We start from the raw sequence: 27,005 nt of genomic DNA, 5'->3' as shown, positions 1-27,005 counted from the left end.
ATACTTTTTTTTTTCTTTTTTGCAACAGTGGAAGACCTTGCAGTGCTTTTTGTTTTATTTTGTTTTCCAGAACCCTCACTTCTGTTGACTGGCAAATTCTTAACTGAAGCAGCTCCTGGGACTATCTTCAGATTGCTTTCTGCTGTAACTCTTATACAGTTTCTTAAAATCCACAAATGATTCCTTTAAGCCTACAATCTCATTACAATTCTTGAATTTTTTTATTTAATTACTAAAATCTAATACATTGAGTTCAGCTGTGAGAAATGAAGTTTATCTCCTACTTTTGCAACTTAAAATTTATTAAGCATAGTTTTATTTGCAACTTTTTTCCCTCAGCAGTATTTTTTTTTAATATGTGACCCACAATTAGTAGCATTTTGGAGTTGATGAACTTCACAGAAGTTGAACATCAGTAGGCCCAAATGAAAACAGGAAGGAAAAATTTCTAAACAAGGCTATCCAAGTAGGAAAGCACAAACCTTTTGGAGGGCATTAGATGAACCAAAATTCCTGTAAGGCAGCAATTAGAAATAAGTCTTTAAAGATTATGCAAGAAGGACTTGATTAACAGGCTGAGAAAGCTGTCAGAGTAACCTGCAAGTTTCATCGAATAAGCTAGATTTGAGAATCTCCGTAGTTTTTGTTCTCTAAAAAGAGTAACAACTATGGACTGGTTCTGCCATACTATTGTCATCCTTGAACATCCGTTTTGCTCTCTGATCAAGTATCATAATTATTTTCAATGAGATTTTGAGCCCTTGTAATCTCTTATTGCTATTATTGCAATAAAGTTATAGTTACCCTTTTTTCCTCTAAGTAATCCTTCCATCCTTCCAGTTGGCTCTTTTCTTGACTGTATCATATTGCAGTTAGCAGTGAAAAATCTAGTTTTCCTTTAGCACCTCTTTTTCTCTTATAAGGAGAGAGTATAGAATTTCAAAAACAGGCATTTACTATATAAGGAATCTATAAGAATTTTCACATTTCTCTTATAATTTCAAAAGAATGTTAAAAAATATAAAAATGCATATGCAAATTAGCATTCCTAACAGCTAAACTAATTATATTTCTTAGCAGTGAAATTTTTTAAACTACTTTCAGCTATGATAGACATAAAGTTGGACCTTTTTCTAAGTCTTCTGAGACTGAAATTGAGTAAGATATTTACTCATTGTAGTACTCTGTACATGGTGATTATTTTCGTTACTTTTATTTATTTACTTACTGCAATGGTGGGAATCAAACCCAGTATCTCATGCTTTCTAGGCAATTGCTGTACCACTGAGCTACAACTCTGTTTCCCTCATTCTGTTGTTTCAATTGGGAGCCCACCTACATAAGACTGGGGTTTATGCAGGGTAGAGAAGATGTGATCATAATATAAGGATTTTCATGCACTAAGAGGAGATTTGGATTATCAGTCTAAGAACAAGGGCAGTCATTAACACTAATGTCAAGTGATGGAACTAGGGAATAATTCTGAAACCCAGTATGGCTTTAACGACCTCAGTAGCAGACAGTAGGGAAACTTTGTACTAGTTCTGTGAGAAACATGACTCATGACTTACTCCTCTACTCTGGGTCTTTTTTATTATTATTATTATTATTATTATTATTATTATTATTATTATTACTTTATTTTTTGGCTTATATATAGGTGATTGACTTTAATTTTAATGAATTATCGGTTTACTCTGGGTCTTTTAACTACTATATCATTTTTACCCATAACTGACCAGCATGACCCTTTTGGGCTCAAATTTCATCTCCTTTGTGACTCTACCTCATAGCTGCATTCTGGAACCCTTTACTGAAGTATATTTTTCTTTCTAAATTAAGATCCTGCAAATAAGAATAATAGGTTCAACTCAAATTTCATGTCAGACCCATCATAATTGATGTCCAGGTTAAAGACATAAGTGACCTATTCCTTAGGTTAGGTACCTATACCTCACCAATTGACAGGCTACACAACAGGGCCATCTAGATCATCCCTTCATCAAGAGCTAGGGACACACTGACATGACTCCTCAGTGACTACTTGTGTAAATTCTCTTAACTGGGAATAATTCACCCATTTTTGTCCTTTCAGATTTGATGGTATTTTTCCCAGGTAATATTTTCTATCTAAGATTTAAAAACACAAATATAAAATATTATAGTTCCTCAGGTTGATTTTTTTTTTTTACACTTTAAAGTGTAAGAAAAAAATCTTCCCTCCTCTTGATATAAAAGGAGTGAATGTGAGCTAAACAATTTCATAGTCATAGCTAACCTATTTTATCACAGTTGCCTTTTCCACAACATAACATTTGGCTATTTATTTTAAAAGTACAGTAATAGAAAAATTTATGTCTGAGTGGATATAAGGTGGTAACACCATTTTGATAACTTAGCAAGTCACATCAAGCACCTGCCTGCCACAATGGATTGTATATATCAGCTATTCATTAGCTATTTCTTGAGTCAAATGGAGAAGTATGCCTTTACATAAGTAAGCTCAAACTGTAGCAAAAATGCATAATCTGTCAAGGGCTACAGTCATTGTCACCTAGGATTCAAATTGTAAATATCATTGCTCCCACAGTGATGAATTGACCAGCGACTAGAAAATGACTAAGTGGGATTTCACAACTTGAAGACCATGAAATCCAAGACCATGAAAAGCTGCCCACTTCTAATTACACACAAATAAAACTTTCATTTTAAATACAGTTATTAAAAACAATATTATTATATGGGGCTGGTGTTGTGGCTCAGCAGTAGAGTGCTCGCATAGCACGTGCAAGGCCCTGGGTTCGATCCTCAGCACCACATAAAAATAAATAAACAAAATAAAGATATGTGTCCAACTACAACTAAAAAATAAATATTAAAAAAATTATTATAACAATCAATGATAATGATTATGTGATGGATATATAATTATTATTACTATTTCATGAAGAAATCCATGAATAAATAAGATTAAGGAGCACTAATAACTGTAATTTCACCAAAAAATAAAATGATTAGAATTAATAAAAATTAATTAATGGAAAAACATGTATTTATTATGGTGTTAGAGATTGAATCCACGGCTTGATGCATGCTGGGCAAGCACTCTACTGCTGAGTCACACTCCCAGCCTGCTATAATGAACATTTAAATATTGCACATTGAAAAATGGTGCGCCATCTAGAATTTATCAGGGTTGATGTGACTCATTCAATTAAAAGACTATTTGTGAGTGGTAAATATAAAGAAAATAGATGGCAGCCTTGTGAATACTTTTTTTAATTGTATATGTGTTTCTCACAACTTTAAGGAAAGAACTCAACAAGAATGAGTCTGGACACTTTTTCCCCTGCAGAATTTATTAGGCTGATACAGAATTTTGCAAAGACATGTTTCAGAATTGTTTTTCCATGCAAGAGACTTAATGGAGACACATTACTACTACAGTTTGAACAATAACAAAAAGACAAATCTTCACAGAACTAACTAATTAACTGAGATAGTTAATTATTAATTATCTTCAGTAGAGTCTTAGGAACCTGAAGATTTGTCTAGGCTACTACTTCATGTTGAAAGAAAGCTGTCATGTTCTCAGAATCAATTTTAATGAGTGATACTTTTTTCAGATGTGATTGCTACTGTGTAAATTAATCCTGTGCTAGCTGTGGCTTGACTGTATCCAGTATTACAGCAGAATTTGGCACACTGGCATAGAAGAACCACACAACAATTACATATATACAAATTCATGCAACAATTAATTGGTAATGTGTTAGGTAGTGTTATTTTCCATTTTTATTATTGAGGAGTTCATCACCAATTATTTAGTAAGAAGACAGAAATAAAGCCAGCTTTTAGATCTATCCATAATGATAAAACTAGGCCAAAATTAGCTTAATTTCAGCCTATTACCCTTCAAGGAGCCTGGGTTAAAAGAATCTCAGCACCACAGAAAGTGAAAAAACATAGCGAGAAGGCATAAATTTATTACAAGAAAGGTTAAATGAAATCACACTTATTCATTACAGGGGCAAAAGATACAGCCAGCTGGGTTCAATACAGCCATTTTTTATTAGTTCATTTTAGTTATATATAATATTAGGATTCATTTTGACATAATTATACAAGCATGGAATGTTATTTGCTCTAATTCAGTCCCCAGTACTTCCCCTTTCCTTTCCCTCCTTCCTCTCCCTGTTCCTTTTCCTCTATTCTAGTGATCTTCTGTTTATTCATAGTTGTTTTTTGTTTTTTGCTTTTTAATTAGTGCATTATCTTCCTTTGACATGGTCTAGTTTCACTCTTGACTGCATCATAAGGTCAACTGGTTAAGTCAGTCATCACATTCAAGACAACAGTCTATACGTGGGTTAACCCAAAGTGGGGGCTAGTTTAACTGTAGTACAAGCTCACTTCTTGTAATGATTTCTCAGCCTTGTTTTTCTATCTTATACACCTACGTTGAAAAGAAAGCACTTTGGTTTCTACACATCCTGTGTGAACCTCAGTGTCATGTTCTCTCAAACTCCTTGAGTTCTACTACAAGTAGAGTACTGCTAGTGTAATAAACCCCTAAAATCCCAACATTAATAGTTGTATAGAGTGATATTTCAGCAAAAGACTGAGAAAGTAATGTCACTTTGTTTTGATAGCATGGTGAGTTTTGCAAAACTTACTATTTTAGGACTTGCCATCTGTTAGAATTAACTAGAATCTGTTAGATGTGATTCTGCTAAAAATCAAGTTTTCATTATTTTGTCAATATATTTTCATTATGGCTGTTTAACTTTTTTTACCTGCCTTTAGTAGCAGATAGAAAAAAAAGAAAATCATACATTTGGTTCATCATTGATGTACCATTAATCATTTTATATGAACTGAAATTTCTTTTTAGTGGAGTATTATGTATTAATATAAAATATTCTTTGTGGATTGGGATCTGAATTTTTTAAATTCTTTTTTTTAAACCAGAGCTCAAACTGATAGAAACATAGTTCTTAGAAATGCCCAGGACTGCTTCCTAAACAGTTATGCCAACTGCAAAATTTAGACACTGATAAGAATCAAGTAGTAAGATAAAACAAACTGAAAGTCTTACAGGTATCAAATTGATTCAATCATTAACTTGTAATTCAGCTAATAAAGAAAACATCTCTATAATGGATAAGGATTCTGTGTCACTATTAGCTTAGATAGCTCAGATCATGGTTAAAATTGTGCTTTCAATGAGAAAAGATAGAATGGGAACAATTTAAAATGTGAACTTCAGAAACATGAAGCATACATGGTAGATAGGATTTTTTTAATGTAAAGATTTAGTGATGAAAAGAAATTATGCTGGCTAGGTTTCATGGCACATGTCTGTAAACCCAGTGGTTTGGGAGGCTGAGGCAGGAGGATCTCAAGTTCAAAGCCAGCCTCAGCAACTTAGTGAGACCCTGTCTCAAAATAAAAAATAAAAAGGGCTGGGGATATGGCTCGGTAGTTAAGCACCACAGGGTTCAATCCCTAGTAGAAAAAAGAAAGAAAGAAATTATACTAACTTTGACTAGAAATTCTATCTTCTGATTTAAAAAAAAGGAAAAATGCTAGAAAATTCAATGCATAAAAAAAATACTAAGACTCTGAAAAATTTTTTGTTTGACAAAATATCTTGCTATAGGAAAAAGTTCAAAGTAATTGTCATAGTTTTAAAGAACACATAAGCAAATATTCAATTCCTGTTTTTTTATGCTTGGTAACTGTTTTTTGTTTGTTGTTGTTTTTGTTTATGTGTGTGTGGTGCCAAGGATCAAACCCAGGGCCTTGCATATGCTGGCAAGTGCTCTAGCACTGAGCTATATAACCCACTTCTCAATAACTTTTTGATTGAGATTTAATGTAGTTATTTACACGGCTGAGTTCAAAGACTGTTTTCCATGTTGTTTTCCTATATGTATGCTTAGTAGTTTTTCAAACTTTTTAAAATACCTTTCAGCGTACCTGTCTTTTTACTCCCTCAGTAATCGTGTGGAAGCATGGACAAGAGATGTTGTTTTCTTACTCAGGCAAGAAGGCAGGCCTATGGTTAATCTTATCCCCAACAAGGCTAAAGAAAGAGTGATGGAAGCAGACTGGAGGAATACAGACAGAGCAATAAATTGGTTAAGAAAGGAAGCAATTAATTACACTAAACCATTTGTTCTGTACTTGGGATTAAATTTACCACACCCTTACCCTTCACCATCTTCAGGAGAAAACTTCGGATCGTCAACATTTCATACATCTCTTTTTTGGCTTAAAAAAGTAAGTGTATTATGTGTTCAAAAGCAGAAATAACATTATGTCTATAACTTATTAGTATTAGCTCATTGTTTCTACTTCACTCTTAAAGAAAGAAAATCACATATTTAAAATTGACTGGTTTAATAAAAACCATAGAAGCAGTTTTACAAAAACAAAATGTGTTAAAACTCAGAAACCTACTTCTAAGTTGAAAATATTTGTATATGATATTTCTATAAAAAGAGAAACTAAAGGACATTGTCTTAGGAGTGCAGGTAATCCTTACTTTGCACAGTTCAGGATAGGAAAAATGACCATGTGGTCTCATTGTGTACAATGATCTTAACTTTCAATACCAGAAAGGAGCATTTTTTTGATATTTTAAAAACATTTGTCACAACATGTAAAATGCTCTTTTTTTTTTTGGTTATAATTGGAAATAGATAAATAGTAAAATTACTCAGTGCAGTGTAATGAAAATAATAGAAACATTAATAAAGTATTTTTAATTTGGGGGTTTTTGTTTAAAAAATTTATTGAGAGAGACTAGTGCTTGTCTTCTCATGGTATTACATAATATAGAGCAAGAGTCCTCTTTATGACTTGGCAAATTATTATATTGTTATCTAAATTTGGAACATCTTCCAACATTTTATCTTCTGTACTTAGAATGTCATGGTATACTTCAAGTTTCTTTAAATGACATTTTTATCAATGTCACTTTCTCTTGAACATGTTTATCCTTTTCACAATGATATTCCTCACTTATGTCAATAAGTATGCCTTCCCTTCCTCTAGTTACATATCTAGTCTTTGGAATGGTAGCAGTGTCCACATTCCCAATCAGCCATTTCTTCTATAACTTCATTTACATTTACTATGAATTTCACTGCTAGCCTTATCACTTTTCATTTCTTTACTGCAGATTCGTATTTGTTGACCAATTCCTCTTTGATTATCCATTTTTGTAAAGTGTCTTACATGGATTTATCACTGGGAGACAAGGAGGCAGGCCAAGTATACACTTAGCTTACAATGCATGTTCTGAATACCCAACTCCTGACATACTTGGAAAGAAAATATATGATTAGTCACTGAATGTGATGTACATCTGTTATCACATCGTGAATTGTAGACTAAAGAGTTAGCAGCATATTGGTGTGAAGTTCGTAATTTATGTAGTTATTCAGTTAATATACATTGGCAACTGAAATTTGAACCCTGTTGTCAGGGACATGTTAATTAAACCATGATAGTTGAAATTTATGCATTTTAGAACCATGTGAAGCAACAACTACCTATATTTTGAAATGTGTAGACTTAAATGTAAGTTACTTTAAAAGCTCTAAACAGAAACACTATTTACTCTTTTCTTTTTTTTTTTTTTTTTTCTGTTGTTTTTGGTTTTTGCTTTTTGGTACTGGGGATTGAACCCAGTAGTGCTTTACCACTGAGCTCTATCCCCAGCCCTTTTTATTTTTTATTTTGAAATAGGCTCTTCCTAAGTTGAATCGGGACTCACTAAGTTGCTGAGGCTGGCCTTATACTTGTGACTCTTCCGCCCCAGCCTCCCAAGTCGCTGGGATTATAGGCTTGCACTACCATACCCAGCTTTCACCTTGTTTTAAAAGAAATAATGTAGTTTCAGATATTCATATCTTCTTAAAAAATTCTAAGTGACTCCATTTTCAAAAATATGTCCAGAATTAGGAAAATGAGTTAAAATTCAACTAAATAGTAGATGTTCGAACTTTTTAAAAGTTACTTAACTAAAAGATGCATGTGAATTAAAGATTTAATCTTAATTGCTTTTGCCAACACATGTTATCTATATTAAAAAGTTGTATTTGTTTTTAACAAACATTTAGCTATCTCATTCGATTTGGACAGTTTAGTTCAAAATTCACCAGTGAATTATGGGGGAAAAGAATCTAGATTCTTAAGTTATTGATTCTGAAGTTTTGAATTGGTCACACAACTACATATTAAGTGGTTCAACACTTTTCTGGGTTAGAATACTGCCTAATATAGCCAATATTCTTCATTAACTTGTATACTTCAAAAATAATTTTTCACAACTGTCTCACTATATATCCACATATTGATATGTACTTTTTTATGTTACTGGGAATATAGGTTGAACTTTGCTAATTCAAAAATACAAAATCTGAAAAACTCTCAAACTTTTTTGAATGCCAGTATAACACCACAGATGGAAAATTCCACACCTGATCTCATGTGATGGGTCATAATCAAACCTCAGGTGTACTAAATATCTTATATAAAAAATTACCTTAGGTTGTGTTTATAAGGTATTATGAAACATAAATGAACTCTGTGTTTTTTGAGTTGGATCGCATCTCTAAGATATCATTATGTACATGCAGGTACTTCACAATCTGAAAGATATGTGAGATCTCAAACATTTTTGATCCAAATATTTCAGATAAGGGATACTCAACCTTTATTAACAATTTGTTCCCATTTTCTTTACACACTTTGTCACTATTCTTTTCTACTGTTCTAAGTAATTAGCATTGTGTAATTCACCACACTTGTTAAAAGAGAGAACTTTGCTAGCTTAACTAAGTTTTTTCTCCCCTTTTTAGGTATCTCATGATGCCATCAAAATCCCCAAGTGGTTGCCTCTGTCAGAAATGCACCCTGTAGATTATTACTCTTCTTATACAAAAAACTGCACAGGAAAGTTTACAGACAAAGAAATTAAGAATATTAGGGCGTTTTATTATGCTATGTGTGCTGAGACAGATGCCATGCTTGGTAAGTGGAAAAATTAATAAGCAATTACATGAAAAAGTAGATTTTTCCAACAAACTATGAACATGCTGATTGGAACTTACATGAACATATTCAGATATTTCTTAGAACAGTTACTTAGATACTTCAGACTTAAAACTATAGGAATCTTGACACATAAAAGTGGAATAACATGTTCATAGTGAATAAGAAGCTCTAATTAGTCATAAACTCTCAGATTCATAAATGCTCAGATTTGTTCATACATGAAAGGTCACAGAAAACTATCATCTGCTAGAAACCATATTTTTTTTACCTACTTTAAAAAGAAATCGGCATTTAGCTGAACACAGGTATGCACATGACAGATAATTAATTATAAGATAGCTTAGGTTCTAAGAGATGAGAAGGACTTGTAACACCTGCAAAACAAATCCATTCTCCCTAGGCCCTTGAGTACAAGGCTTAACTAAGGCTGAAATCAATTTCCCTGTGTGTATTCTCGACCACATTTACATTGAATTTCCTGCTCTCATTCAGATTCAAGGCTGGCTAAAAACCAAACCTGTCTCCATAAGATGGCTGTCAAGAGAATTCTGCTATTTACTATAGAGTTGTGGCAGTTTCTGGTCCTTATGTGAAGAAACACTGTTTGTTTTTAATAGCTATTTCTATATTAAAAGTTATTTTCATATCACCATGTCATTTATTTTACTTCATTTGGGAGTGAAGCATAATTTCATTAGTGAAGTGTGGTTATCACCTCTGTATAGGAGGAATGGAAATTTTCCAAGTGAATGGTGGGAGAAAGGGCATTCTACACAAAAGCAGAGTATGGACAGAGGCAACATAGTGTAAACTAATATGGTATGTTCGAGGGATTCTAAGTAATTTAGGGTTATTGAAAAGTAAAGTTTCAGCAGGTAGCTGAGGATGCTGAGGCTGGAGGGTAGACAGGGGCCTTGTGCATCACAGAAAGGATAGACAGTAGAAAGCTGTGAAAAAATTTTAAGTGGGGATATAACATGATTAGATGATTAGGTGTTTTAGAAAAATAGCCACCAGAAAAGGGATACTAGAGGGGAAAGAGGAGTGAATACAAGAAGACCAACTAGGAAGCAATTCCGGTTGCCCAGTTGACAGATGAGGGTCTCCATGAATAACTCCACAGAACAGTAAGTCTCATTTCTGACTGAATCTCAAAATCTATGGGGTTTTTAAATTATATAGACCCAGATTCACGAACTGCCAAAACAAAGATGACTTTTCTATCTGGACTGTGCCTTATTGTGATTCTCTTAAATTATATTGAGGATGTTAAGAGATGGGACTGGTCACAGTTTTACTATCCATCTAGCTATTCCCTATCTAAGAATATGCTAAATCATTCTCATATACCATCTGTACTGCCTTCTTCAAAGGTCACATTTCCATAACCTCCCAACTTCCTGAGCATGAACTGATGTTGCTCAGAGGTTTAGGAGAAAAAAATAACAGAGGAGAGGAGTTCTAATTGCTCTTATCCCTTTCTACTGTCTAGAGGCTGTGGGTCAGTGGCAATACCAATCTCTGTGTCATCTGAGACATGTACAGTGCCAATGTCCAGACTTACCTTACTTTTCTTATTTGAGGCACTAAGGGGAAGACTTCTACCCCCAATTCTCTGACAGAAACATAGAGAGCAGGCCCGCATGATCTCCAGATAAAATAGTTTTGAGGGAGATTTCCTATGGATATATTTTTTCTTTTCTTCTGTAGTCTGTCAACTGAGGATCAAGCACATGAAACTTTGGATAATATTGAGATATTAAGAAGTATCCTTTGATAGAAGCTTTAATAGGGTAGAGTGGTTATACATGCAGTGTGATAGAATACAACATGAACTAAAAGCTAATTACTAAATTTAATCTTAATTTTATTGTAGGTGAAATTATTTTAACTCTTCACCAATTAGATCTTCTTCAGAAAACTATTGTCATATACACTTCAGACCATGGAGAGCTGGCCATGGAACATCGACAGTTTTATAAAATGAGTATGTATGAAGCTAGTGCCCATGTTCCACTGTTGATAATGGGACCAGGAATTAAGGCCAACCAACAAGTATCAAATGTAGTTTCTCTGGTGGATATTTACCCTACTATGCTTGGTAAGTAGTGTGTTCAATGTTTAACTGTATTAATGTTGGAGAATAAATAGACCAAGTAGTTAGAGGTTCCACTAACTTATTTTTAACCTTGAGCAACTCATTTAACTATGAGTCAAATTCATACTCTGAAAAAATGAGGATAATATTCCTCCATTTCCTGTGGCCATCACTCACTTTAGTCTTTTCCAAAAGATTAACAATCAGGATATGACTCTAAAGTAATAAATATATATTCAGGTTCAGGTCTTTACAGATGGCTTGTACATCATTTGATTCTCTCTCACATCCCTAAATATGAGCATTTTCCACTTTGAAACATTGCCTTTTTTCAATGTTATAAAAGTCTTTTAATCCGATACTGTAAACATCTCTCTCCCAAACCCTTTAGATAGTTTTGTACTATTTTCTTTAATAGCTTCTTAACATCTATAGGCATAGCCATAGGTCTAGAATAACAATATCTGGAGTGAGATAATTAGCAGTTTTCCTTGAAGATACTAGAATAATGACATCATCAAATTCAAAGAAAATTATGTAAAACTCTAATTTAACAAAGTAATTTTAATTCATTAACATTTAAAAACTGACTTTGGATTTTTGGAATCCATCAATTGCAAAAGTACCATCAATTCATAAATTTTGGTAAGACAAAAAGACAACACATTTCTCTAATTTGAGAAATGTTAAAATATAGAAGAAACATCCATCTTAAAAATCAAAGAAATAGGGCCTGGCACTGTAGCTTAGTGGCAGAGCGCTTGCTTGCCTAGCATGTGTGATGCACTGGGTTTGATCCTTAGAACCACATAAAACTAAATAAAATAAAGGCATGCTATCCATCTACAACTACAAAAAAAATAATAATAAATAAAACTCAAAGAAATAAAAGTTCATTTTATCTTTTTCCTTCTAGTACAGTCTTTCCCTTTACTTAAATAAGATTCTTTAGAGTTAATTTAACTCAGTGCCCTTTCTTTTTCTCTTTATTTCATATCATTTGTTGTATGTTTGAATATCTTTCTAGTTCCTTGAATCTTTAATCTCTTCAGTTGCTTAGTCATCATGTACTGGTTTCCTTTTATCCCAAAGCAGTCATCCCACTTATCCATAACTCGCCACTTTCTCACTCCATCAATTCCCAGACCTCTATTTCCCTCACTTGTTTTTTTAAGCATATATATAATTAAGTGATTTGTGGTGCTGGGGATCAAACCCAGAGTTTTGTGCACGTTAGGGAAGCATTTATCACTGAGTTACATCCCCAGCCATCTATGTATGTTTCTATGTGTCTATCTTATCATCTATTGAATCTTGTAAATGTATGCTGATATTGACCTTTTTTTATACTTTCCTCCCCTAATTTTTCTTTATGTAGAACTCTCATTCATTTTGGGGTCATCATTTTGCTTGACTTTTTAACTTTGTTCTCTTTCCTTGAGGTACAGTGACTAGAACTATAAAAAGTTTACTAAAAGGTTATAGAAAGCTGGGGTGATCCTTTCTCAGTGTGTCCCTTTTTCAGTGTGTCCCTCGATATACTTTCTAGTGATATTCAGCTTTTTTTTTTTTTTTTAACTCTGACAGCTTAATAGTCCAGTAACTTTGGGGAGCTGTCCAAAGTGAATCCTATTCCCTTCATAGAATTACAGAATGTCACCTTATGTATATTAGTTGATTAAGATGCATGGTTTAACTTTCATTTAAACATTGTTTTATATTTGCTTACAATGCAAATTTTGTACTTGAGTTACTATTATAACTACTTGTCATTTCTTTTTTTTTTGGTGGGGGAAGGAACTGGGTACTGAACCCAGAGGAACTTAACCACTGAGTCACATCCCTAGTCCTTTTTATTTTTTATTTTGAGACAGGGTCTTGCTAAGCTGCATAGAGACTAAGTTGCTGAGGCTGGCCTCAAACTCCTGCCTCAGCCTCCTGAGTTGCTGGGATTACATGCATGACCCACCACACCTGGCTAACTTGTCATTTTATATAGCATAAAAGTTAAGGGTCATTTGTAGACTAGTAGATGACATATGTATTTATTAGATAATAACATTAGATACATTATTTAGATAAATACATCATTGTAATTATTTCATAATATATTTATCTAACAGATGATGTAAGAAAATACTGATTGGCATGGGGGAATTTTAGAGGGGGCACCTGCCTAGTTTATGATACTTAACAATAAAAATTTCTTTAGCTAAGAGAAAACATTCCCAGAATCACCTTTGTCTTTCCATCCCTGCTCTCCTGGAAATGGTTCTCTACAATTATCGGGTTTTTTTCTATAACTTGTCTATTACAATTTTCTAAAATTTGAAGATTTATATCGATTTTTATTTATTTTTCTCTTTCATAAGATTCTTGGTAATAGAGTCCTTCTAAGTTACATTTCCCAGAAAAAAATAATATATTTTATTAGCAGCATTTAGATCAGATGGTGATTAGACACCCACAAAAAATAAAGGATGCCAAAAATAAGTCCCACTCCAGTTCTATATAAACTGGAAATTATATTAATGTCTTCAAGGCTTAGCACAATTTAAAATGTGCTTCATAATAAATATTCTTTTGTCATCAGAAGGGGAAAAGCTACATTTATATTATTTGGGGGGTGGGGTGGGAAAAGGGAATAGAAGAGGATGCCTAGAGATAAGGTGGAAAGAGAAAGGTACAAGGGGGTAAAACATAAAACCTGTGTTGGAGCCAGGAAAAAAATGTTAACAGTGTTACTTTTTAAAAGTAAAATGATAAAGGTTTGACATCTATAAAGTTCAAGAAAAAGAAAACTTCCCTGTTAAATTAACCAAAAGATATAAATAGGCAGTTCACAATAAGAGATATACAAGATATTTTTAGGTTCAGATTCAGTAGTCATAAAACTATTAAAACAAGAACATATCATTTTTCTTTCACATATGGAGTTTACAGAGGTTAAGAAAAATTGCAAAATCTTATATTAGAAATAGGCTTTCTCATATGCTGTTGCTGGGAATATAAAATGGCACAAAGTGTTTGGAGACAAATGTGGCATTATGTTTCACATTTCTTGGAAATATGCATACCTTTTGACCTAGGAATTTCCATTTTAAGAAACAACCTATATGTGGGAAGCCACCCCTGAGCTATTTTAGCATCTTCACTGGCCTTGAGCCAAAGATATTTTGGTTTGGCATTGCAAGTCATTTTGTGGCTCATCGCACTTAATGGATTACACACTGCATGTGACCTCAGTCTTACCTGTCATAGCTCCAGAGTTGGCATAACCCATTGGGCCTGGACAGCCCACCTTCTACCTTAAATGGTGCAGAAAATTCTATGGAAAAACCTTTGATGTTTCCCCCACATAAATAAACCAAACGTGGGCTCTCCTGCTCTCTCTGTTCCCAGTGTGGAAGCTTGACCCCTAAGGTGGAAGAGCTTTCTGATACTCGCTTTCTGAAATTACTTTCTGTGTAGTGTAGTTTTTTGCTGCCTTCTTTTCTTAGCTTTATGTAACAGCCAGCTCACTCCACGCAGCAGAAACCCAAATTCCACTGCCTGGGCTAGACATGGGTGGTATATATGTACTCATATATGTACCTATTTTATCTCCATGCATATTTATTAAAATATTAAGAATTATCAAACAGTGTGAATGTCTAGAAGTAATGGATTAGGTTTTAAAAAATGGAAATAGTTGGTTATATTTTAAAAATGAAATGATGTAAAAGTGATATTTTATTAAAAATAAAATATAGGCTTTCAAGTTATATAAACAGATTTTTTTGTTGCATAGAGTATCCATCTAATTTACTGTTCAGATCAGCATACTTTTTAGAATAGAGAGTATTATTAATAATTATACCAGGATTTACAGGTATACACTGAGTCTGTTCCCTTGTTTAAAAGCCATAATAGTCAACAAAGCAAAGATAATACTGATGGTCCTATATTTAACCTGGTGTTTAATTCAACCTTTTAAAGCAAAATTCTTCAGAGTTGAAAGAATTTAAAAGTACTTTAAAAAGTAGTGATTGATTCTAAAAGCATACCTGTGAGATAGGATGTTCTACTTACCTCTGCTTAATACATGTTTTGATATAGTATCTACAAAGATCTTATTTTGTGATTCTTCTAATCCATTAGAAGCTTAAAATAGTTATGAGTAATCTATTCTTAGAATTCTAAATTTAAGTTCTTTATTAGTTTAAGTGTACCTGTATTATTTTTATCAATTATGTTTACATGTGAAGAATATGGGATTGAACTTCTCAAATTAAAGCTTCCAGCCAGCCTTCCTCTTCGCTTCCATTCTATGTACCTAAAAAGATTCTTATAAGAGATGCTGATTCAAAAACCTTCAAAAGGAAGAAACTGGATAGGAAAACTCAACTGGAATTTCTGTTCTAATACACCTACCTTAGTTTCAAGAGTCTGTTGAAATTTCAGTGCTTCTATTTAAAATTAAAAAACTTCTATTATAGATAGAATATTTTATATGATATTTTTAAGTGTTCTTTTTCTATAGAATATTTTATGATAAAATAGAAAACACATAAAACATATTCTTAGTTTATTTATCCTTGTAGGTCCTTTATAGTTTCATAGTAATGTTTACTAATATTAGCAGAAAAATGTGCCATTTTCATGAGTAGGAATTCTTCATAGTATTAAAGTTCATACTTCAGAAGTTATTCTTTAAAAATTACTCACCAAAATATTTTCTTCTTGAATGCCTAATATTAGCATCCTTTAGCTCAGAAATAAAGACAGTCTCATTTTGAAATTAAAATTGTTTTGATTTTCCCTTTTAAACTTAACTTCCTATGAATTTTTTTTGTTGTAAATGGACAAAATACCTTTATTATATTTATTTATTTTTATGTGGTGTTGAGGATCAAACTCAGTGCCTCACAAGTGCTAGGTAAGCACTCTACCACTGAGCCACAATTGTAACCCCCTGAATTTTTTTATTAAATTTATTTATTCCCCATCTGATTCAAATGTGTGATATGTCAAGATCATTGTACTATCATGTGTAACTAATTAAAACAAATTAAAAAATTATTTATTCTAATTTGTTATACATGACAGCAGAATACATTTCAATTCCTAGTACACATGTAGAGCACAATTTTTCATGTCTCTGGTTCTTCACAAATCAGAGTCACACCATTTGTGTCTTCATACATGTACTTAAGGTAATGATGTCCATCTCATTCCACCATCTTTCCTACCCCCATTCCTCCTCCTTTTCTCTCCCTCCCCTTTGCCCTATCTAAAGTTCCTCCATTCCTCCCATGCTCCCCACCCATTCCCATTATGGATCAGCATCCACATATCAGAGAAAACATTCTGCATTTGATTTGAGGGGATGGCTTGCTTCACTTAACATAATATTCTCCAACTCCATCCATTTACTTGCAAATACCATGATTTTATTCTCTTCTAATGCTTAGTTATTTTCCATTGTGTATTTATACCACATTTTCTTAATCCATTTATCTACTGAAGGGCATCTAGTTTGGTTCCACAGTTTACCTATTGTGAATTGTGCTGCTATAAACATTGATGGGCTGAGTCACTGTAGTATGCTATTTTTAAGTCCTTTGGGTATAAACTGAGGAGTGGAATACCTGGGTCAAATGGTGGTTCCATTCCAAGTTTTCCAAGGAATCCAGATTGGTTGCACCAATTTACAGTCCCACCAGCAATGTATGAGTATGCCTTTTTCCCACGTCCTCTCCAGCACTTATTGTTGTTTGTATTCTTTTTTTAATATTTCTTTTAGTTGTTGATAGACCTTTATTTTATTTATTTATATGAGGTGCTGAGAATCAAACCCAGTAACTCACATGCTGGGCAAAAACGCTACCACTGATCCACAACCTGAGCCCCTGTTGTTTATATTCTTAACAGCTGACATTCTGACTGGAGTGAGATGAAATCTTAGTTTTGATATGCATTTCTCTACTTGCTAGAGATGTTGAACATTTTTTCATATATTTGTTGATTGATTGTATATCATCTTCTGAGAAGTGTGTGTTCAGTTCCCTGGCCCATTTATTGATTGAGTTGTTTGGGTTTTTTTGGTGTTAATATTTTTTATTTCTTTATGTATCTTAGATATTAGTGCTCTATCTGATGTGTGTGGGGTAAAAATTTGCTTCCATTCTGTAAGCTATCTCTATTCATCTCACTAATTGTTTCACTTTGAATCCATCTCATTTATTGATTTTTTATTTTATCTCTTGCGCTATACATGTTTTGATATAGTATTATTAAGGAAGTTGGGGCCTAATCCAACCTAATGAAGATTTGGGCCTACATTTTTTCTGTTGAGCACAGGATCTCTGGTTAAATTCCTAGGTCCTTGATCCACTTTGAGTTAAGTTTTGTGCATGGTGAGAAATAGGGGCTTAATTTCATTTTGCTGCATATGGATTTCCAGTTTTCCCAGCACCATTTGTTGAAGAGACTATCTTTTCTCTAATATATTTTTTGGCTCCTTTGTGTAATATGAGATGACTGTATTTATGTGGGTTTTTCTCTGTGTCCTCTATTATGTAGAATTGGTCTACAGGTCTTTTTTAGTGCCAATACCATGCCGTTTTTGTTATTATTGCTCAATAGTATAGTTTAAGGTCTTGTATAGTGATGTCACCTGCTTCATTCTTCTTGCTAAGGATTGCTTTGGCTATTCTGGGTCTCTTATTTTTCTGGATGAATTTCATGATTGCTTTTTCTATTTTTATGAGGAATGTCACTGGGATTTTTATTGGAATTGCATTAAATCTGTATAGTGCTTTTGGTAGTATGGTTATTAATTCTGCCTATCCAAGAACAAGGGAGATCTTTCCATCTTCTAAGGTCTTTTTAAATTTCTTTCTTTAGCGTTCTGTAGTTTTCATTGTAGAGGTCTTTCACCTCTTTCATTAAGTTGATACCCAAGTTTTTGTTTGTTTGTTTGGTTGGTTGGTTTTTGTTTTTTGTTTTGTTTTTTTTGTTTAGGCTATTGTAAATGGGGTTGTTTTCCTAGTTTCTCTTTCAGAGGATTTGTCACTAATGTACAGAAATACCTTGGATTTATGCATATTGATTTTATATCCTGCTGCTTTGCTGAATTCATTTATTAGTTCTCAGTTTTCTGGTGGAATTTTTTGAATCCTCCAGGTATAGAATCATATCGTCATCAAATAGTGATAGTTTTGAGTTCTTCTTTTCTTATTCTTATTCCTTTAATTTCTATCTAGTTGCTCTGGCTAGAATCTGAAGAACCATGTTGAATAGAAGTGGTGAAAGAGGGCATCCTTGTCTTGTTCCAGTTTTTAGAGGGAATGCTTTCAATTTTTCTCCATTGAGAATGATGTTGGTCTGGGGCTTAGCATAGGTTACTTTTGCAATGTTGAGATATGTTCTTGTTATCCCTAGTTTTTCTAGTGTTTTGAACATGAAGGGGTGCTGTATTTTGTAGAATGCTTTTTCTTCATCTATTGAAATGATCGTATGATTCTAAGTCTATTGATGTGATAAATTAGCGTTACTGATTTCCATATGTTGAACAAACCTTGCATCCCTGGGATGAACTCCACTTGATCATGGTACACTATCTTTTTGATATGTTTTTATATATAATTTGCCAGAATTTTATTGAGAATTTTTGCATCTGTGTTCATTGGAGATATTGGTCTGAAGTTTTCTTTCTTTGATGCATCTTTGCCTGGTTTTGGAATCAGGGTGATATTGGCCTCATAGAATGAGTTTGGAAGTCCTCTCTCTTTGTCTGTTTTATAAAATAATTTGGGAAGTATTGGTATTAGTTGTTCTTTGAAAGTCTTGTAGAACTCAGCTGTGTATCCATCTGGTACTGGGTTTTTCTTGTTTGGTAGGCTTCTGATGACATCTTCTATTTCATTGCTTGAAATTGATCTGTTTAACTTTTGTATATCATCCTGATTCAGTATGGGCAAATCATATGACTCTAGAAATTTGTCAATGCCTTTGATATTTACCATCTTATTGGAGTACAAATTTTCAAAATAATTATCTTCTGTGTTTCTTTAGTGTCTGTTGTGATATTTCCTTTTTCATCATGGTTGTTAGTAATTTGATTTTTCTCTCTCCTTTTCATTAGCATGGCTAAGGGTTTATCAATTTTATTTATCTTTTCAAAGAACCAACTTTTTGTTTTGTCAATTTTTTCAATTGTTTCAATTTCATTGATTTCAGTTCTGATTTTAATTATTTCCTGTCTTCTCCTGCTTTTGGTGTAGATTTGTTCTTCTTTTTCTAAGGCTTTGAGATGTAATGTTAGGTCATTTATTTGTTGACTTTTTCTTCTTTTAAGGAATGAACTCCATGCAATGAACTTTCCTCTTAGTACTGCCTTCATAGTGTCCCAGAGATTTTAATATGTTGTAACAGTTTCTCATTTACCTCTAAAATTTTTTTAATCTCCTCTTTGATGTCTTTTACAACCCATTATTCAATCAGTAACATATTATTTAGTCTCTAGGTGTTGGAGTAGCTTCTGTTTTTTATTTTATCATTGATTTCTAATTTTATTCCATTTTGATCTGATAGAATGCAGGGTAGTATCTCTACTTTTTTGTATTTGATAAGGAGTTGCTTTGTGACATAATATATGTTCTATTTTAGAGAAGGATCCATGTGCTGTTGAGAAGAAAGTAAATTCACTTGTTGATAGATAAAATATTTTATATATGTCTGTTAAGTCTAAGTTATTGATTGTATTATTGAGTTTTATAGTTTCTTTTTTTTAGCTTTTGTTTGGGAGATCTATCCAGTGGTGAAAGAGTTGTGTTCAGATCACCCATAATTATTGTGTTGTGGTCTGTTTGACTCTTGAACTTGAGAAGAGTTTGCTTGATGAATGTACATGCTCTATTGTTTGGGGCATATATATTTATAATTGTTATGTCTTGTTGATGTATGGTTCCCTTAAGCAGTTAATCCCTTTTGATTAACTTTGGCTTGAAGTCAATTTTATTTGATATGAGAAAGGAAACCCCTGCTTGTTTCTGCAGTCCATGTGAGTGGTATTTTTTTTCCCAACCTTCATCGTCAGCCTGTGGATGTCTTTTCCTATGAGATGAGTCTCTTGCAGTCAGCATATTGTTGGGTCTTTTTTCTTTTTGTAATCCAAACTGCCAGTCTGTGTGTTTTGATTGGTGAGTTGAGGCCATTAATATTCAGGGTTATTATTGAGACATGATTTGTATTCCCAGTAATTTTTGTTTATTTTTGGTATTTAACTTGACTTGGTTTCTCATTTGATTGGTTTTCCTTTTAGTTTAATACCTCCCTTTGCTGATTTTCATTGTTATTTTTAATTTCCTCCTTCTGGAATATTTTGCCGAGGATGTTCTATAGTGCAGGCTTTCTAGTTGTAATTTCTTTTAACTTTTCTTTATCATGGAAGGTTCTTATTTTGTCATCAAATCTAAAACTTAACTTTGCTGGATATAAGATTCTTGGTTGGCATCTATTTCCTTTCAGAGCTTGGTATATGTTGTTCCAGTATCTTCTAGTTTTCAGAGTCTGGGTTGAAAACTCTGCAGATATCTTAATTGGTTTTCCCCTATATGTAATCTGATTCCTTTCTCTTGTGGCTTTTAAAATTCTCTCCCTATTCTGTATGCTAGGCATTTGCATTATAATGTGCCTTGGTGTGGATCTGTTGTGGTTTTTGTACTTTTGGTGTCCTGTAAGCCTCTTGTATTTGATTTTCCAATTCATTCTTCATGTTTGGAAAATTTTCTGATATTAGTTCATTAAATAGATTGTTCATTCCTTTGGTTTGTAACGCTATGCCTTCCTCTATCCCAATAATTCTTAAATTTGTTCTTTTTATTTTATCCCATAATTATTGAATGTTCTGCTCATGGTTTCTTACCATCTTCACTGTATGGTCAACATTCTTTTCAAAAATTCCACATGTAAGAACTTCCCATAGTCATGAGCATATGCCAGTTGGCCCCTGCTTCCCATGATCCTCAAAGGCTTCTTTTCTGCAGCTCACTAGTGTTGGTGACACACAGATACCCTTACACAGCCTTCTTCCTTGCTACTTACTTCCTCTCCTTACAGTGAACAGAACACTGTCTTGGAGCTCAATTTCATCTTAGGCTGTCCCTTTCTCTCATTTACATCCTCTTTAAAGTCTTCTCTCCTGATAGTTTTTAACCAGTTATCTCTGAAATACTTCTCTCCTCTTTCTTTAGGAATCAAAAAAATTCCTAATTGTGATTGATTGGTGGAAGATCACTAAAATTATGCCTCTTTCAAGGGAAATGAAAGATACAAATTTTTAAATGGTCATTTGTAAAGCAAGTATCTGAAGAAGATTTATAGAGTGAAAGGAAAGTGACCAAGACACTAAAAGCGACCAAGAGATCTTTATTGCAGCAGTGAGAAAGAGAAGAGTGAGAGAGAGAGCCCAGCAGGAGAAGGTTTTTATAGCCCTTCTGCTGTGCTACCTAAATCTAATAGGGTCTGTGGGTTTGCAAGCTGCCTTGTTGGCATAAGGGGGATTAAGTGTTCAGCCTTGAGGGGGGAGTGGGGAGTGGGGAGTGGGAGAGTGTTCAGGCTTGAGCAGGGGGTGAAACATTCAGCCTTGAGTGGGGGGTTTGAGCGGTTAACTTGAGGCAAACAGGCAATAAAGAACCAGACAGATGGGGGTTTGAGTGTCCAGGTAATCCTGCAGCTAACATTCGTTCAGCCTGCCCTGCACCTAACGTAGAGGACTTTGCTTCCTTATTCTCATTAAAATAATTTTCTTACTCAATTTTGTTTAGTTTCTAACATTAGAGATATAATGCTATTTTTCATAGGGAATATTTAAATTTACATAGAAACTTGAGCCACTGAAACCAGAAAGGGGTGTGGAGCAAGTAGACTCATTTTTAAACTATCTTGAGTATGCAGCAATCATTAACTAATTTTCTACAGGGAAAAGGCATATGTTAAAACCAATTAAAAAAAAAAACTCTTTTTAAATTGGATATTTCTCATACATATTGGTCTATATGTATATATTTGATAGGTAAAAATTTACTTTTCCCTAAATCAGTATAATCCAGGATTCCACAAGGAATGTTTTTACAAAATACTAGTCCTTAAGATGTTCCTTAAGAGTGAAAAAAAAAATCTTTATCATCAAATAATTTTGGTAGGGCTCTTATTGACCAGGTATTATTCTCAGAATTTTTCATAAATTATCTTATTTAAATCTGAAATGAACTTATAAGATACAAGTATTATTGTTTTGGAGGGGGGTTGTTTTTATTTTAATTTGTTATTTATGACAATGCATTACAATTCATATCACACATAACAGAACACAGTTTTTCACATCTCTGGTCGTACACAAAGTAGAGTCACAACATTTGTGTCTTCATACATGTAGTTAAGGTAATGATGTCCAACAAGTATTATTATTATCCTTCTTTTACAAGTACAGAAACTGGGGTTCAGAGAATTTAATAACTTACACAAGGTCACATGGCTAAAGCAGTAAGCAAGCATCTGAATCTAGGTAGTCCATTTACAAAACCTATATACAGTCTCTAGTCTGTGATCTTTAATGGGGGAAAATGTAAATTATGTCATTTATGAATGTTCAACTAGTGAAAGGATGCATTGTGTTTTAATATTTTATTATTTTTGTTGCAAAGATATTGCTGGAATTCCTCTGCCTCAAAACCTTAGTGGATACTCTTTGTTGCCATTATCATCAGAACCATCTAAGAATAAACGTAAAGTCAAAAACCTACGTCCTCCATGGATTCTGAGTGAATACCACGGATGCAATGTGAATGCTTCCACCTATATGCTTCGAACTAACCAATGGAAGTACATAGCCTATTCTGATGGTGTTTCAGTATTGCCTCAACTCTTTGGTAAATTAATTGATGTGTTTTTAAGTGTAATTTTATGCATGAGCTGACCTACATAGCACTGCTCAAGAGCTTCAACAATTATTGTTAAATAAATGAAAATCTGCTGCTTCTCCTGATGAGACAGGCTACAGAGGTTGCCCAAGGGAGGAGCAGCTTCCTTGCCAGTCAGCATGTGAATATTAGAGAAAGTGCTCTAAGTCTTTGAATCTGGATCTTATGATTGAAACCACCGCTTTCCCCAGTCGGGGATCTTTTAATGCTCATTATTCCATTTCCCAATCAGTAGTCACCACCTTGTTCTGAAGGATCAACACTTATCTCTTATGGACTAGACATTCTACATATATTATTTAACATGCATCCCAACCCTACAATATAGTACCATTCTCTTCATTTTACAGAGGAGGAGTCTAGGGGGGTCAAAGAAGTTCAGACACCTGTATAAGATCTCACAACTAAGAAGCAGCAGAACTGAAAGGTCAACCCCAGTCTGATTCTAAAAGCCATTTTCCTGCCACATTATAAAAATGGCTGCTAGCTTCCCTAGTCTATGAATTAATTTTTAAACAACATTTTTAGATTTAGGATTTTACTTATACTCTGTCCCATTTTAGCCATTATTAATATTTATTTCTGCCTAAGTTTCCTTCCTACTTACAAATGTCAAAATTATTAACTCAAAATAATTCTTCACTGGCCAAACCTGAGTAACTGCCTTAACTCTAAAAACAGGGGATTCTTGGCTTCAAAAAGTCCTTAAATTTTCATCATGACAAATAATGGCCTCTTGCTTGTTCACTGGTCATTGTTAAATAAAATTTATGGGAACCCATTGTTTGGGCTGAACTCCTGCATTAGATTCAAAAACACAAACCAAAACACACTGGAGTCACTAGTGCTAAGTTCCACATAATCAAACTGAACTTTTAAAACAGGCCAGATTCCTAAAAAGAGATTCACAGAAACCAATCAGAAAGGGCTCATTTTACCGTATCCAAATGATAAGGAAGTTCCTTCTGCTTTAAACCTATATGAAAAGTAACTTTTTAGCCACCAATGTTTTTTTGCTCCTTGTTTCTCCTTCCTTCTTTCTTTTTCAGCTTACAAAGTTCACCCCTCTGCTCAGTTTATTGAAGCACCTTTTCTAATTCTTTAGATGGAATGCTGTCCAACTCATGAATCATGAAGTAAACATCAATTAGATTTTTAAACCAAATTTGTTGTAATTTTTTTTAACACTGTGTTCTGCAAAGTTCAGATGTGATTATTAAAGGACCAGTGGAGAAGCCATTCTTTCCTATCTTTTCTAGGGTTTATTCACAGACCTCCCTTTCCTAAAGAGTTGTCATGTGAAGTCACCTATCAAAGTCATATGTGTGTTCAGGGGTCTCCTGCCTAATGCATTCAAATAGCTCTCATAGTGGTTTTTCTTTGAACATAAAGTGTTCATTCACTATTTTGAAGTTGTCATAAGATCTTTTTTTTAAAATCAGATTGGCATCTTATATCCCCTGTCTTCCCACATCATATATAAAAAGTACTTGTGGATCTGAACATTTATCTTTATTTACTGGTAGTGACTAAGAGAAATTTTTCATTTCCATGATTCTTAGATAAAATGGAAGTATTTATGAATCTAACTTTCAGAAATCCAAGTATAAGATGCTAATATATAAATAAAACTAAGATTGAATGAAATTGCAGGAATATGTCTTGTCTATATAAAAAATCTTACAGCTGCAAAGTTTAGGGATGTTGAAATGAAACAATATAAATACAGGGTGTTTTCTTCTTCATGTCAAAGGAGAAAAGGCATCAGAAACAGGAAGAATTCATTTTAAACCAACTTACTAATGATAAGGGTCTTACTGTTTCTGGCATCTAAAAATAGATAAGAAAAAAAAATGGGATAGCAGGAAGGAAGATAATTTGGGTATGTTACAGGAGTGTTTAATTTTTGGTATATATTGCTTAATGATGGGAATATGTTCTAGGAAATGTGTCATTCTGCTATTTCATCAGTGTGCTAACATCAGACAGCATACTTATACAAAAAAGAAGATTAAGATACCACTAGGCAATATAATTTTATAGGACCACTATCATATATGTGGAGTGTTATGCAGCACATGATTATATACTGCCCTTCATTTTATTAACTAAAAGGATCTGAAAATAAAATCTAATATATTATCTATTATAATGACATTCTAGAAAAACTTTTAATAGGTAACCATTTTGACAGTTTTACTTTTTTTTCTTTCAGATCTTTCCTTGGACCCAGATGAATTAAATAACATTGCTGCAAAATTTCCAGAAATTACTTATTCTTTAGATCAGAAGCTTCGTTCCATTATAAACTACCCCAAAGTTTCTGCTTCTGTCCACAGATATAATAAAGAACAGTTTATCATGTGGAAACAAAGTATAGGACAAAATTATTCAAATGTTATAGCAAACCTTAGGTGGCATCAGGAGTGGCTGAAAAATCCAGAGAAGTATGAAAATGCCATTAATCAGTGGCTTAAAACCCACATTGCTTCACAATTTGAATAAAAATAAGAAAATAATGTTCTAGAGCTACTTATAAATATGTTCATATGTATTTTAAATGAAACAATTTAGTAATTACTTTTACTTTTAAAGAATGTATTATAACTTAAAATGACAGTGATTATAGAATTATGTATTTTCAGAAGACTAAGTTGCTTAGGGTATTGCTATGTTGCTGAGGCTGGTTTTGAATTTGTGATACTACTGCCTCAACTTCCCTTGCCACTGGGATTACAAGCCTGTACCACCATGCCTGGCTATTCTTGCAGACTACTAAAGATTTAATGGAAATATCAAAAGGATGACAGCAACTACTATACTATACAGTTGTTACTCTGATTAAATACAGAATATAAAATATTTTAATAACTATTATTAACTTGCAAACCATAAAATAATATGTATTTGACAGTGTCTGAGTTATTTGTATTTGATGGGATCATTTAGATTTAATGAGAATATTAGGATTCTTCTAGTGTTTTCTTAACATGTAGAAATTTGTACTTTCATGTAACCAATTTTATGAATCTTTATACCCTATAAGTATATGCAATTATAATCTGTCAATTAAAATAATATTAATTTTAAAATTTATGAATCTGCTTTTGTATCTTTGAAATTTTATGTCATGTTTAGAGTTTAGTGTTTTTAATATTTAAATCTCTGACCCATCTGATTTGTATTACATATCTAACATATTACATACTAACTTTAGTTGTTGCCCCCACCATTTTTTAACGACTACCCAATGGACCTTTTATTAAGTAAATTATCACTTGTTTCATTGATTAAAATGTTATTCATTACATGTTACCCTGGAATGAATAAATTATCTTATCCCTGCTGATTTCAAATGCCATTTTATCATATACCAAAATCCCACTTACACTTATGTCCTTTCTGAACATTTTATTTTGCAAAGAACTCTTCTATTTATTAATCTGGTATCCAATATCTGGTCCCTTTGCAACCCTTTCCTTTTTTTCAAAACTGTCCTAAATATTCTTGCTTGCTTGATTTTTCCATATAAATTTAGAATTTCTGTCTAATTGTAAAAATGAAAAATCTTGTTAGTCTTTTGTGAAGTAATTAAATTTATAGCCCTAGACAGAAATGAACTATTTATTATATCATTATAAAGAATACTGTCTTATTTTCCCTTTGTTCGTGTCTGTTTTTATAACCCTCAGCAGTATTCTAAATTTTGTTCAAATAGATAAGTTTCTCTGGAGGGATTTTTGTTTGTTTTTAAGAAAAAACTGATTTATTATGATCTAATATTAAAGGTAATTATTATTTCAGGTATATTATTCCATATAGCAGTATGCCTATATTTCCCTTTAAATGTCTTTTATACATTGGAAGAGTGA

At 33.1% G+C, this 27,005-nt stretch overlaps 1 protein-coding gene across 1 annotated transcript in view; it reads left to right on the top strand.

The window, feature by feature from the left end:
* Positions 1-26,482, top strand: part of Arsk (arylsulfatase family member K) — a 42,746-nt gene extending 16,264 nt beyond the window's left edge. Inside the window, exons 4-8 of the mRNA XM_027927726.2 lie at positions 6,003-6,285; positions 8,874-9,045; positions 10,946-11,170; positions 22,858-23,082; positions 25,349-26,482. Coding sequence (XP_027783527.2) covers positions 6,003-6,285; positions 8,874-9,045; positions 10,946-11,170; positions 22,858-23,082; positions 25,349-25,638 — 1,195 coding nt within the window. The 3' untranslated portion in view covers positions 25,639-26,482. The remainder of the gene's footprint in view (positions 1-6,002; positions 6,286-8,873; positions 9,046-10,945; positions 11,171-22,857; positions 23,083-25,348) is intronic.
* Positions 26,483-27,005: the final 523 nt, after the last annotated feature.

Source organism: Marmota flaviventris, chromosome 5 (assembly GCF_047511675.1).
Source record: "Marmota flaviventris isolate mMarFla1 chromosome 5, mMarFla1.hap1, whole genome shotgun sequence".
Taxonomy (NCBI): Eukaryota; Metazoa; Chordata; class Mammalia; order Rodentia; family Sciuridae; genus Marmota; species Marmota flaviventris.
This window is presented reverse-complemented; position numbering and strand designations above follow the sequence as displayed.